Here is a 15,567-nt window from a genome sequence, read left to right on the forward strand (position 1 = left end):
AGCAACCGCTTCTAAAGAGAGATAAAAAAAAAGAAGAAGAAAAAATCAATGACACCTCCAAACAAGCAAAGTAATCTTTCCTTATCTGTTCCCTGGCATCTTTTACCGTGAGTCAGATTTAAGACTAATGCGCTCCGAGGTGCCTAAACGGGCAGAAAGAATCATTGGAAAGTATGAGAACTTGTGAACATGGGTGTTGTTCTCCCACAGCCACAAAAGCCTGTGAGAGGATGGTTATGGGAGAGGGCTGACAAAAGGGGGAGGAAAATTAGGCTCGCCAGCATTCTTCTCATTTAAAGCTGTAACTACACAAAAAAGCACTCACGCAGTCTGGGCTGGGTCTGCTTGCTGCTTACAAGGAGAGGCACTCTTGTATTCATGGTGGTGCAGTGATAACCTGAGCACCTTTTTTTCTTTTTCATCCCTTTTCCCTTTGCTTTGCACCCAAGGATAGCCCATGTCTTTTTTATAGACATGATGAGCTTTGTGCATTTAAGGACTTTCCTTTTTCTGGTGGTCTCCGTAGCTCAGGTTTTGATTGTTACATGTCAAGACGTAACCAGTGGTAAGTAAACTCTTCTGCTGTTTGTTTTCACACCTAATTGCTGTTGGGAATAATGTGTGGAAGTAATGAAACCTTGTCATTTGAACTGACTGAACATTAGTTTGGACTCTTTGCTTGTTTGTGTTGTTTTCTCTGAAACAGAAGTTGGGCGTAATTGCACAAAATCCTTTATTTGCAAGTAGATTTAAGCAATTAACTACAGCAAATCTGAAGTGTGCTCTTGATTATGGGGGATGTTTTTTTTTTAAATGAGCTAATCAGACACTGCTTATTTCCCATATCCTGTGTTACATTTCTTGTGCCAAAAAGTGATTCCTCCTTGTACACAACAAGTTAATTGCTCATGTTTACTGTTGGATTGCAGTTGAAAATGCTTTGACTGTATGGAACATGTAAGATATCTGGTGAGGATGATTGAGATAAACCTTACTGGTCAATGAAAACTCTATTCAGCTTAGAGAAGATTGAAAAGAGAAGAGAGTAGCTTTAGTGTGGATTATCCGCAATTGGGAAACAAGCCCCGCATGTCAGGAAATAGTCCTGTGGACATCTGTCAGTGATTGCAAGTGATGTCACCCTCAGGCACTGAAAATGTGCAGTGGAGGGAAATGAGCACCTTTGCGGTTTTGCATTACTCCTGTACCGCTCCGCCACTTTGGAACATTCATTAAGTGTTACCAAAACCATTCTTTTCCCCCCCTCTTGGACTACATTGTACATCTGCGAAAAGAATTTCAGCACCAGAGCTCACGCGCCTTTGAGGGAACACAGACTGCCTGTTAATTCAAGGCAGATGTGAGGAGACATGAGGAGGGGAGATGCTGTTGGATTCTCTGAGTCACTGAGAGGGGGGTGAACTGTGGGTCTGCTGATGTCTTCAGCTGGCAGCACCAAGAACTGGAACACCTGAGTATAGTGTTCCTGTTTTAGTTGAACTGTGCTTCCCCCATTTTTTATTTTTTTTACAGCTGGAGTGTTTGATCTCATGTGTCGTCACAGGGACTGTGTTGTCTCTACTTATGATGTCATGGGCAACACTGAGCATTGGAAAGTTCATTTGATTTAAACAATGCAGCACAGACTCTATATTATTTTTGTATATTATCTAAGGCTGTAATTCCCTCTGGTTCATTAAATTTGTTCTTTCATTATACAATTAACTAAAATGAGTTAGCTTTTCTCTTCAGGTTCAGCTTCTCATTAAGCAGAGCTCTGCGTGACAGCGAGGGCACTAAATAGAGCGCCACCCTGTGGTGAATGCAGCACAAGGCCCAAAACTGCTTATGCGCACTGAACTGCACTGAAAAAATGATTTCACACTAATATGGAGGCCTCCATTTAACTTTGGCAGCACTCAATTAAATTGCCCTGAATTATATGCACACTGAGCAAGCTTGAAAAGGAGCGGAGTGTGAAATAAAAAGCATATTTAGCTGGCTCCATAGCTCTCTGACATAAGAAGGTATAAAGGTTTCATTTTTGTTGTCTTTTTCCCCCGTTGCAGTGTAGGTCAAACACTCTGGAGTGTCTCTGTTTTAATCTGCTTCTGCAACCTTGCAACTGTCTCTGTCCATATTTGTTCATGTGAAACAGCGCAGTGATCTTGCGGCCTGCTTTTCATGGGATAGCGGTCGATGAGGCAACTGCTTTTCATCCATATAACAAAAACAGTGGAAAGTTAACGGCCTTTTGTAGGCCAACAGAAAATGCGGTTGACTAGTGCTTTTGAGGCAAAATACTTGAGTGTTTGAGTAGGTTGTTCCACACAGTGAGCGGTTAGTATTGTATGGAACAGTTTTTAATGTGAAGATTTGTTGGCATTTTCTGTCTTTTTGAAAACTACTTTGTGTAGCTGAGTGAAGAGAGAGGATGCTAACCAACCATATGGGACAGTAGGCATGTGCATCAACAATAAGAAAAGACACATTTGAACATTTCACATCACATAGTTCATATGTAAAACAGTCCACAAAACCTAAAGCATTCACAATGTGTGAAACATTAAATCACACTAAGTACCATAGCATATGGCCATGGATACAATTACCAGTTCCTCCCTTTCCTTTATATGGAAATGTGTACTTTAAGTCCTGTTGAATATTTATGGAACATACAAGCAGACACATTCTCTCGGAAAACGTTTTACACATTATTTAAAACTGTTCCATAAAATAAAAAAAAGTCGTCAGCAAATGCTTGAGTTGAGGTTTTTGGAAAGATTTCAGAGGGACCAGACTTGGGTTGATTTCGAAAAGAAAATATGGTGCTTTGAAGAGTGAAACATGTTTAAAGCAAATGTTGAAATTTTTGAGTCCGTACAGTTACACAGTTCCAGATTAAACTCATATGTCTCCACATGTGCAGAAAGTTTGCTTGCAGAACATAATTGGCGAATGAGATCAAGGAGCAGACTTTAAGCTCACAATTGGAAATAGTGACGCCAGCCTAGATTTCCAGATTAAAATTATACTAGATATACATGCCATGTACATGACATACAAATAAAGCACCGACAACTTCTATTAGAAGAAGCAGAAGTGTTCAAATGATAGTTGGAGTGAGGCTTAGGGATGTGAACATGGAAAAAGGAAGAAAAAAATAGCAATAGATCACTGACTCCAATAACAGAAAACAGGAGTCTGTGCCCAGAGTTTTAGCCAGAGAGAGAAATCATGCCTCTGCTTGTGTGTGTGTGTGTGTGTCCGGGTGAGTGTGTGTCTGTGTGAGTTTGAGCCTAGCTCCTCCCAGACGCTGACATAGCTGTAAAACATCTTCAAAGATGGCACTTAGCGCCTTACATCAAAGAGACTAAACACTCGGTCTTCAGCTAAACTGTCCTCTGCTTTGGCTAAATTCGGTTTGCGATTTGTCTCATCGTCACCAGGTTTTTTGATTCTCATCACAGCCAGAATGTAAATCATCTCAAAACGTTTTTCCTTCTTTGAGCGAAACACAACCAAGTATCCAAGTATTCCAAATCAACAGAACCTACATGAGGTCACTCTGTCTCCCAAATTGGTTCCAGTTGTTGTTGCCACATCACTGACATCGCAACAAATGGGCTGTTTTCTACCAAAGCTAAAACGTCCAAACATGTGAATTCAACCAGGTCCACAGACGGCTTTGATTAGAAACACATGCTGCATTTTTGAGCTATGACTTGATTACACGCCTCTTTTCTTCCAGAGTTAAGGGGGTCGGCCTCACCAGATTGTACATTGTCTTGAGTTACACGTTGGAGGAGGACTTTTTACTGTTTATCTGATGTGTAGCATCTGGCAGTGAACCTGGGATGTCTTGGTGGCACACAGACGACAGGGCTGATAGATTTTTAATGCAGCTTTTGTCTGTAGAGGACTGCTTCATGGGAACTACTTATAAACCAAATTATTGCAGTCAGCAAATGGAGGATTGGGGTGGGGGGATGACTTCCAGATGTTAAAATAGTAGCTTTGGCAGTATGTGGAAAATATATTAAATTTTTAAAAAAAGTCTTTGCCTTTGGAAGGGGAGGAAGTTCAATTGCTGATGTAAGACATATAGTTTCAACCTTTCCTATGGGTGACAGATAGATGTGGAGCTCTCATGGGGGGGGGGGGGGGGGGTGTCATTTCTCTGTAACTTTACATTGCAAACCACTGTGGGTTCAAGTTAAAGTATTTGTTCGAAGGACGTGCAATTATGGCTTCTCCTGACAGGTTTCCTGTTCCTAGATTGGTACGTACTCACCAATGTGCCCTGTGATCCACTCATCCTATCCATGTGGGAGGATAACAGGCCAGAACATAAACACACAGAACAGCCTGGGTTTCCTAAGTGCTGCAATTGTCTTAAAGATGCAGTGTGGAGAATTTAGTAGCATCTAGCAGAACAGACTGAAAATTGACAGAAATTGTATATAATAGTCATAAGTATGTTTAAATTAGTGTATAATCCTATGTTGTGTTTTCGTTACCTTAGATTGAGTCCTTTATGTCTACATAGGGAGTAGGTCCTTGGGTCCACAGAGGCCGCCATGTTGCACCGCCATGTTTCTACAGTAGCCCAGAATGAATAAACCAAATACTGGCTCTAGAGAGGGCCTTTCACAGTCTCAGTCATTGTCCTACATGTTTGGAAGATGGTGAGGGAGAGGGGAGGTGTATTCATATGGTTTCAAACTGAAACCTAACCACTAGATGCCACGAAAACCTACACTCTGAACCTTTAATTATATTCTAATTAAAAGCTGTGCCAGCATTTCTATTGGTACCAGTCATAGAGCAGAGAGCTCTGTCACTACATTTAAATGTGACACGACACAACTGAACAGACAAAACTAATTTCAGTTGATTTTTGTGCTGGCACAATTATAAGAGTGTGTACTGTATCCTGCCAATATAGAAGAAAAGGATTTAATTAAACCAACTAGGTTCAGTTTATGTGTTGGGAGAAGTTCTACTCTGCCTGTGAAAACAGTTGTATTAGGTGCTTTGTGGTTGTGGAGGGAGCTTTGAGCTTTAAACAATATAACCCAGATAAAGTCATAAGTTTAACTTTTGTTTTTAATGAAAAGTCTATTTAACAACCTCGATGTGTGGTTTGAAAGAAGTTGGCATTTACGAGGCAGGGTGGGCTTAAAGAAAGATGTAATTCAGTTGCATTATGGGAAATGGAGGATCCACCATTTTTTTAGGCTAAGATAACTCAGCCACTCCTACTTTAATTTTGTTCATTCTTTCTTTTCAGTCTCTTGTCAGTCCTCCAACTTAATGGAAGTGCAATACTGATTTTTTTGGGCTATTTTGGGCTAGTGGTTCATACATGTAATGATTGTTAGTTGTCATTTAATTTAGGCACACGCTATCTGTCCCAGCAATTAAAAAGAGTAATATTGTCCATCCCCAAATACCCGGAAAACAAACATGACCATGCTAATGCTTTTGAGAAGGCCAGCCATTGCCTGCGCTTCAGTGCAGTTTGCTTGTACAGTGATTGTTGACACAGCTGGCTGTAGTTTTTCCAAGAGATCAGGGGGACTTTTGCCCTCTGGAGCTTATCCACTGTAGGTTGGCAGGTCTTACTGTAATATAGCACTCCCTCTGTACATGTTGTCTGTCTCTCCCCTGGTGACTATCTCAAAGGCTGCTGTAATTGCTTTAAATCTTCCAATTTCATGAAATGTCATGTCCCATCTGGGAACCTTTCTCTTTGGTAAAGTGCCATGGGCCAGGTAATGATTCAGCAAAATTAGATTACAGTTCCTGTTGAGTAAATTTGAGTAATTAAGCAAACAAGCATCTCATTGTAATAGCAGGAAATATGTGTTTTAGTAGTACATTTGATGGCATTATAATAGTCGTTAAAGCCCAAATTACTTCATGTGATCGTTTAAAAGCATAAAGTATTTGTTAGAAATGTGATAATATTCTCTGTCAGATTCTCAAACACTAGGCTTACTTGTTTAAATGCCGCAAAATGATGACTGTGAGCCATAATTGCAGGTTGTGGTCCAACCTAAATTCTAAGTTGTAGCTAGGTTGTATATAACATAACTGCCGAGGGTGAACAAGTGGAGCTACATGGGTGTTGGCGGGTGACAAGGGTTAGCAATGTGGCTCATATGTTTAGGCCCTTAACAACTTGTTGGACAGCTGATTGAGGTGAAGGTGAAATGCCTCATATAAGTGCGGTGAAGTGCCTTGAGGAGCTTCTGAATCCAGGTGGTCCTCTTCTAGCGGAGCTCAAACAGTATAGGACTTAAATTACTGCAGACTGATAGAAAATTGAATATATACGCACAAATTATAAATCTTGTTAGTTTTGAGTGAAGTAAAAGCTAAGGGAGTTGCATTAAAATCAGGCGTGCTGTATCCACTTTTTTCCGGAAACAGTGGATTTTACTTTGTGATGATGATGGATGCCTTGACTGAGTTGGACCACGTATTTTGGAATTCCCCAGTCCATTGTCAAGACTTGTTCGCCACGTCTAATGTGTTTTATATTTCTTTACCAGAATGGAATAAAGTCTTAAAGCTAAGCATATCCAAGGCAAAATTAATCATTATAATGGCTGCACTGTACTGTACAACTGTCAGTACAAACATGGATATTTTCCAAGAGGCTCATGTTCAGAAGCAGGAAAAAAAAAAAGGTTTTTGTGGACGTAAGTTCCAACACACATACTGTTGAAGTCTTCGCTATGCAACACTGCCAGATCTCAGAAGAGGGTATGATATTTCTCGAAATGTCATTTTCAATTAAACTCATATTGTGTGCAAAGCAGATTCATGTACAGTATTAGCTTGGACTAGCGTCAAATCTGAAGTTCGGTGAAGCGCAAATAAATCAAATGAGAATAACTAAGTAAGTCTTGGTATTTAGAACCCATTTCACATTGGATCATGGTCTGTCATATTGAAATTCGGCATTGCTCTTTCAGCTTTGTACTGTATGCGGTAGGCTCAAAGCATGACCAGTTGGGAAGTGACTTATTCAGTAAAGAGAAGGGATGCATTCTTTTAATACAATGTGAGTCTATGCTGTCTCTTACCCACTGACCGCAATGTCCAGTCAGTGTTCCCGAACAAACACTTCTCACATTGAGCCAGACCAATGAGATGTGGAAATGTCTGCATGTAGTTGGTGACTCATGGCTACCATTTAACCTAGATGATTTCACCACATGGTCCAAACGCTGCTGCAGAGAAATGGCTAAAAGAGATGGAAGTTTGTTAGAATGAGCTCAAATGTTAACGCTAGGATAAAAAGTGAGATTATTTAGTTTGCATTCAAGTGTCCTTTTAATTATCTACAGTATAGTGTGGAAAGCTAGAAAACATTTCAATCAGTAGAACAACACATCTGAATGTCGGCATGGTAAATTGCAGTCCATCAGCTTTGAAATTATATCCACATGAATGACATCAGATCCTAGTACTTTGTGTCTCTGTAAATATACTTCTGAATTAAAGCAAAGCCACATGAGTTTTTCCAAAGAAACTGTATCCTGTAGAATAGTCTTATAATTATATAGACAATCCGTTTTCATTACTCACTCAGGCGTCTCTTAATCAGCTGCACCAACAAATACCTCAGGTTTACACAGCTTGAACTTTGTTTTCGCATCATGCCAGTCTTTATTTACCTGCGCTGAATTAGAGCTCTAAATATAGGCTTGATTTCTGTATAATCCCATACTCCTCATTTCTAAGCATTTAACTGATGTGGCCCGGTATTTAAGGGGATAAGTTTAAATGTCGGATAAGACTGGAGAGAAGGAAACTTCATTTCATCATAATTTCATATCTATTAGAGAGTGTGGGGGGGGGGGGGGGGGGGAGTACAGCACAGTTGCAGATCTGACTGGAAAGAACAGAGGGTTGAAGGAGAAAGGAGGAGGAGGAGGACAGAGGGGAGTTAGAACAGGCGAAGAGGAGGAGAACTGGAATCTATAATGACAGAGAGAAAAACAAAAGAAAGAAGAAGAGTAGGACAGTGGCAGGGAGGGAAACCCAAAGGATTGTTGGGAATATGTCATCCACGGAAAATACTCCTCTGTAGTGTCATTCTCTACCCCTTGTACATCCCAACAGACTCCAGCACAGGAAGTGCTGTCAAATTGGAATTTCCTCTGGAATAGCACATGTTTCAGCTCTGGATTGTTCTTGTTAATGTCCACTGCAATTCGTGGTTAAAAGATAAGACAAACATGAATCCAGAACAACAATTCTTTTTACATCATTGACTGATATATTTTGTGTACCCTGACCAATTAAAATAATAAGTGAAGTTAGTGAAAGGCGGTAAAGGAAATGTGCAATGTTGATTTTTGATTGTGCTCAACGGGTAGAAACCTTTTACCGGTAATCTTTTAAAAGGTCCTTTCATTTCTTTAACGAAAATAGGTCAGAAGTCAATTTACTGACTCTCAAAAAGTAAGATTATTGCTTTCTTTTTGATTGGATTGTGCCTTTTGGGAAAACATTTTTGGGAGGCACACACAGCTGCTGATGACATGCTGGATAAAGTATGCAACTGTTAGTGATGGAAGGGAGGAGTTTCAGCAAACAAACTGCAGCAGGCTGCAAATTTTGCCAAGAAATAATCTTGTGCTTGGCACTGATGATATTGCAAGAGCGCTCTTAAGATGCTAGTAAAGTAGAATTTCATTGGTCGTTGCAGGCCTGGTGTTTTGCCATGATGTCACAAGGCCATAACACAAATACAGGTCACAGTGTGTGTGTGTGTGTGAGCGAGAGATAGAGAGAGCTTTGACTACAATTAAATTATAACAAGAAAATTCAAGTCACAAGAAACATAAAAGTAATAAATTGAACCTCAGCTAAGTGAAGAATATGTAACTTGCTCTTAACAGCAGCTCCTTATGTAACTGTGGAATGGCTGGATCAGTAACTGTGAGTGTATTAAACACTGTACTTTATATTGAAATAAGATAAAATAAGAGAGAAAGTGCAGTTTTGCTTTTCTCACAAACTGGATCTTTGTTTTAGTTTTGGACAGCACTGTTATTGATTATGATAATACTGTTACTGGGATCTGATGACTCTTACACAACCTGGACTCAATTCAGTCCACAGTATGTTGGTGGAATTTGTTATCAGTACAGTGTAAAAGCAGAACTCTGCAGCTTAACATTATTGGCATGAGGGCTAAAACTGTGAATTTGAGAATCATTTTGTTGTTGTTTAAAGCAATGCCTTTAAGTACAAAAACATGCTTCTTCTTTCCCATAGCTGCCAATATGCAAATGTGCTTAATTGGGTAAATAGTGAGTGAGACAAACAAGCTATATAACAGACATACTGTCTCTAAACTACATATTCAAAGGTTTTTATGTCCTGCAATTTCTTGATTATCATTCAACATAAATGCCATGGATAACAATCCTTGATAAGCTAATCTTGTATCAGCACAATACCAATTACAGTGTATCAGTAAGGCTCCAGTGAGTTTCACAAATGTAACTTTTTTCTAAGGGGATCCATGTGGTCTCAACTTTACTGGGCCTCAGTAACCTCACAAAGATCACTACATCATAACAGCGCCCTTCTGACCTCATCACCTCTCTTGGTCTGTGTCCGTCTCCAGCATTTGCAAAAAATGCAGGCTGCAGTAAACTTCAAGGGCTCCATTTAGCAATAAAGAGAAAGTGATAAATTTTCGGTGTCCCCTGGGGCTTCAGGAAGAGTGATGTCATCACAAAGAAGGGGCCTCGCAGTGCCGACCCCCTTTCAGGATCTCCTCTGGGTTCAGTTATCTATTCAGTAATAACCACAGCTAAGACTGGCTACTGGCCAGCAGAGCCACTGCACTGTTTATCTTTCAATAAGAAAGAGTCTTCTGCAAATAACGACAGTCCCATGTGGTTTGTATCTATACCTGTACAGTGGCAATCACTAGAAAATGGCCAAGCTGTTATCCCCCTACGCTTTAAGCTAAGCTCAGCATACTGTAGCTGTTATTGTTAGAATAACAGTTGATGTGCCGACTACCCATGCAGAGAAATGATGATGGCTCCAAGAAGAAAGACTTGAAGTATTTCACCTGGAATTAAGTCATGGTTTCCATTTCAGAGGTGATTCTGGAGTAATGCCATATCATAAATATCTCAAAATGTTTTGAGGAGATTTTGGCTTAACATCTGCTCAGACACTGTTTTCTTTATAGATACCGTCGCTACTTAGAAAAAAACTTGCTTAAAAAACCTCCATGATATTGGCTCTGTTTTGGAATTTAAAGGCTGTAATCTATTTGCAAAACGTCCGTACTGTAATTACATTCTCATCACATTTCTTAACATAACGAAGGATATTAATGCAATTTTATGCATTGGAAATGTGGCCTTAAGCCCTGGATTCACTCCTGCTTACATTTATACCATAAAACCTAAAACCTTCATAATAAAAGAATTGATTTTATTCCAAAAATGATTCCTTGTGTGATTAAATGGGTGCTTAATCTAGTTTATTTTAAGGGGAGTACTGAATTATCAGTCTTGAATTTTGTGCAACACGTGCTGTTTCAAACATTACAATGCTCTCTGTATAAAATATCTCCTAGTGAAGATAAATAATGTCAACTCTCTGACCCCACAAAATACATTCCGGTTTAAGATGTAAATATTTATGGAAAACACCCTTTGCCTGAGGTGCTGCACATATGATATGGTGTATGTCAGCATCATAGCCAAGCAGCTGCATCATTGCTCTGAGCTTCAAGAATAACAATATGGAGGCCGAGCCAAAAGGAGCGAATGAGGAAGAATATGAACAGTGAGATACACACTGGTGATAGTAGGTACAGTAGAAAAGAAAAAGAAGAGTAAGGAAGAGAGAAAAAAAAAAGTGGAAAGAAAGTCCAAAGGGAGACTGTGTGTTTACACAGGGATAAGGGGAAAGAAAGAGAGATTGGAGAGCTTGACGGGGATATGAGAAAACACAGGCTAATGCGAAAGAAAAAGTGGGATTTAAAAAAGAGCCTGCGGCAGCCATTTGGTTTGAGGAGAGGATGCAGCATCTTTAAACTGCTGTAGCACAGAGGTCAGACAAAATGTGGAGGCAATAAATCTCTCTTGCCTTTAGGGTTGCTCCTTACCACTAATATAGGACACCTCATAAAACAACTCTGGGTCCCTCCCCACCTGAAGAATGATAATGGTTAAGCATGTGTGTCCCTTTAATTGGCTTTTACAAGTTAGCCTCTCGTTTGTTAAAAGGTTAAATTGCGACCAAATGGTGCATCTGTTGCGCTATGAGCTGAATTGCTGCTTTATGCATTATATCGCTGGCTTTTCAAATGAGTGTGATATCGCTGTTGTCTTATTTTAGACTGCTCAAAGGAAATAGTTTTAAAAAATGTAATGCAACCACCAACAGCAGAGACGAGAGAAAGAGAGAAAGATTTGCTGTCAGCACCTCGGTCTGCACTTGAAAAGCCAAACAGATGTGTTCAGCGCTGATGTGAGCTGCAGACAGTGTACTTGATAATGTACCGTAGAGCATGGATCTAAAAACTTTTAAGCGTTGTTTCACCCAAATTATAAAAAAAACACATATTTCTCTTTGTGCCACTCCATGCATTGAAAATTGCATTGCATTTGACAGCAATTGTCATGGTTACTCAGGGGAATCCACACAAAACACCTTTAACATCACCGACGTTTGCATTCAAATAATGTGAACGTAACAAACAGAAAGCCAGGATTGTTTGCCATTATTATAATCAGATGACATTAGATTTGATTGTGAATACATCTAGAAGCTGTAAGAGTTGTGGCAACCTCTCAGAAGAACAAAGCTAAGAATGCAGATCATGCATTGAGTAGACATATATAACCACAATCACACTTGTCCAATTCCCATCATTTTATACAATAGCCTGAAACACAGTTTTAATTATATTTATCTGTGTTTCAATCATGCAGCAAGAGCATATTGTGTTGGGAACAGCTTTCCTCTGAGCTCCTCTGTGTACAGACTCCACAGTTTATTCTTTCACATCTGGCTGTGTGCTCAGTTGATATAAAACACCAGGGCGCACTGACCCCTTGTATATGTTAACGCTCTGCTCTGTAAACTGGAATGTTTGACGTCACCCATTTTCCTTTGTTACATACCTGTTTTCATATGGACAGGCCAAATGTAAAAAATGTTCATTCATATTAACACATTTTCAAAAAGGTTTATTTTATCTTTAAATGTGTCAATGTACCTTTGGTGATGAGGGAATGATTCTGTATGTCAAACAGTATGTTTTGCTTGCACAGATGATGTACATTAAGCATATAGTATGGGGAATACTTTGCTGCTTCAGTAACACATTTACAGGAAATTGTAGTGTTTTATGTGTTTGATTTTAAGGTCAGACTGTCCACGTACTGTATATTTACATTAGTTTAATGTTCATTGTACTCATAATCTTTTTTTTTTCTATTTAGTTGAGTTAGGGACATTTCATAAAGTTAAGGTCAGAAAGATGGTGCAGCATATTGTTCATATTAGCTAAATGTGTCAGTGTGTTATATTTAGCTTGATCAATGTGGACTGGATCAAGTCTGAAAGGATATGAAAACCACATGCCTGACAGCTGACCAAGACTTTGTGTTAGATTTGATTTCATCAAACAGCTCGACTTGGTTAAGGTAAATAGTCAGTTAGGCACTTTGTTCTGGATGCAGAGGTAGTTTCACACTATCATATAAGCAAATAAAGCTTCATATAGTTATAGGCTGTGAGTTGCAATTTTATTTTTATTTTTTAAGGCCATCTTTTCTGTTTTAACTTTGAATTGTAGTCCTGGTGTAGCAATACGTTAGCTTCAGAGTGTTTTCAGAATGTCAGTTTGAGAGTTTAGTCATCAGTGTTTACATTCCAGGTTTGTTATAACAAAATACTGTCTTCTACAGTCAGATATCTGTGCCATAATTAAAGGGCGAGTGTGCGGGATTTAGTGGCATCTAGTGGTGAGGTTTCAGATTGCAACCAACTGAATAACCCCAACCCACCATCAAAGCCTGTAGGAGAACCCATGGTGGCCACAAAACTTGGCCGCCATGAAAGGAAAGAAGGAAAAAAAACAAAGCCAGTGTTTGGTTTGTCCGTACTGGGCTACTGTAGGAACATGGTGGACTCAGTGGAAGAGGACCCACTCCCTATGTAGATATAAAGGGCTCATTCCACAGCAACAAAAAAAAACTGGTTCTTATTTTCAGCTAATTATACATTAATTAAAACATGCTTATGAATAATTTATTCAATTTCTGCCAATAGATCCTGCTTAATCCTACAAACTGGTCCTTTAATGAAGAAAAACTGAAAAAACAAGGCAAACGTTAATCGCCCATGTGTTCACAATAATCCAACAATAAGCCATAAGGGAGACTGGAGAAATAGTAGTGATTCAACAAAACATGTTTTTGAATCACAAATTGTCAGTGGAGGACAAGAGCATTTTTGTGTTTAGTTTATTTTCAGTGCATTCATGCCTGGACAGAAAAAGATTGCCCTTGTTTGCACTTTGACCCTGATCTTGCTGTGAGCCTAGGGGCAGGCCAAAAAGAGTTCGGCCTTTAGTATTTATAGTGTTCAGTATTGTAGTGAAAGAGAGTCACTGTTCACTGTTTGCATTTTCATTACAACAGCTTGTGTTTTTCTAATTTCCTAATTAAAGCATTCAATTTGCATTTATTTTAAAACTCGCCATCTGTTGTACAGCATGTTTAGTACATAATGAGTTCGCTCGCATGCTGCAAATTTAATTTTCCATATGGCATAAAGACACAGAACTTTGATTGGTATAACTGTAAGATGTAAGGAATGTGTTAAAAGATCTCTCTTTTAATGTTTGAGAATATATGCCCACAACCATAAGTGCTTGTTTTTGCCACATTCCCACTATCACAGCTAATTTAATTTGCAGTTCAATTTGCATATTATTATACATTAACATGATTCGCTTATGGATGCCCACATTGGTCTGTAATTCTAAAATGATGATGAATCAAATCCAAGGCAACAGAAAGTATGGAGTCAGTCAGCAGAATAGATAAAGAACAGAGGAGGGGAGGGGGTATGTAATCAAGGACGACCACAGTCCTGCCAGGGCTGAACAAGGGAGAGGAACAACTCATAACTGTGGTTGCCTCTTTAAGGAAGACCCATTGGAGACGGGGCCTGTTGATGGAAAAGCCCAGACATGTAATCAGCCAGCTACTTATTCATTTCAACTTTCCTGGCCTGAGCTTCCTACCCCTCCCTCAAGATATAGATTTTTGTTTGTGAAAGCCAAACTGAAGAGCGTGTTCAAACTAGAGCAGATTTCAAGGCTTGTCAAGATAATACAGCAAATCCTCAACGCCTCAGAATATTAAACAGACGGGTAGCTTTTGTTCCCAGGTATAAAAATCTTTGTGCCCATCATTAAAACAACCTGCTTAATGTGATGGATAATCACAGGGTGTTGATTTACTTTGAAGCAAAACACGGTGTTGACATGTTTGCCAAAAGGTTGGTGTCTTTGTTTTTGACTCAGGCTTTGAGCTAATCTGGTAAAGGTACTGATGTTCGGGGAATGGCTGCTTTTATGGACGGCTTTATCAGTGGACCAATCGCAGGTTGAGCGAAAAGTCCTTTACAGAGGGAAGATTTATGTTTGGCCATGACACCAAGGGTTTTAGAGCAGGAAAGCGCAGCTGCTGCAAAGCCACCCCTCAGCAGCTGTAACTCATCTGTATCTGGCCTAGGAATCAGGCTGTACTCCTTATGGTATTAACCAAGTCAGTTGGGGCAAGTTAGTCTCACTGCAATGGACAACTCATTCAGAGCAGGAATGAAAACATGTGGTTTGATTCCATAAACTTACTGTATCATCCAGCAGGCAGTATCTTTCTGAAAATTAAACGACAGTGTGGCCCTGGGTTTTTGGGACCTGCACTTGGACCCAGTCATCTTGTTTTGTTTTTTTGCTCAAGGAAATGGGAGATTTAGTTTAAAGTGACTCACTGTTTCCATAAGGTCATTTTCTAACCCGTTAAATTTTGGCTGCAATAGAGTCTCCCCTGTTAGGAGTATTTCCATATTAGCCAAGGAAAATCCATAAACTATCTACCTTCTCTTTTTTTTTGTCTCCTCACATCTGCCAGCTACATCACATTGGAAGCAATCATAGGTTTCCCAAGTTTTTCCTCACGATTGGGTTTTTGTTATCTGGCTGGTGTCTGGTGACCTGTAAGAAATGATATCTAAGAGAGCAGACAGTTGAGTCATGACGAAGAACTCCAGACTCCATGTTTTGAACCAGCAGAGGAAACTGTCTGCCCTCTTCGCTGACTAGTGGAAAATCCAGATCTAGTCGTCACCGTCGGATGGGAGCATGCCTTTTCACCATTGTCACGATTGAACTGTGCTTTTACGGCGTTGGTGGAAAAGTGTGGAACCTGCAATGAATTAGCTGAAAGGAGGGGAAAAAGTGAACGTCCCACTCCTCCTCCCCCTCCTCTTCAA

At 39.7% G+C, this 15,567-nt stretch overlaps 1 protein-coding gene across 1 annotated transcript in view; it reads left to right on the plus strand.

Annotated features, from left to right (window-relative positions):
- Window positions 1-331: 331 nt before the first annotated feature.
- The window catches only part of col5a2a (collagen, type V, alpha 2a), a 43,828-nt gene continuing 28,592 nt past the window's right edge, over window positions 332-15,567 (plus strand). Inside the window, exon 1 of the mRNA XM_053329267.1 lies at window positions 332-565. Within this exon, the coding sequence (XP_053185242.1) occupies window positions 475-565 (91 nt within the window). The 5' untranslated portion in view covers window positions 332-474. The remainder of the gene's footprint in view (window positions 566-15,567) is intronic.

The sequence above is a fragment of the Scomber japonicus genome, chromosome 11 (genome assembly GCF_027409825.1).
Source record: "Scomber japonicus isolate fScoJap1 chromosome 11, fScoJap1.pri, whole genome shotgun sequence".
NCBI lineage: Eukaryota > Metazoa > Chordata > Actinopteri > Scombriformes > Scombridae > Scomber > Scomber japonicus.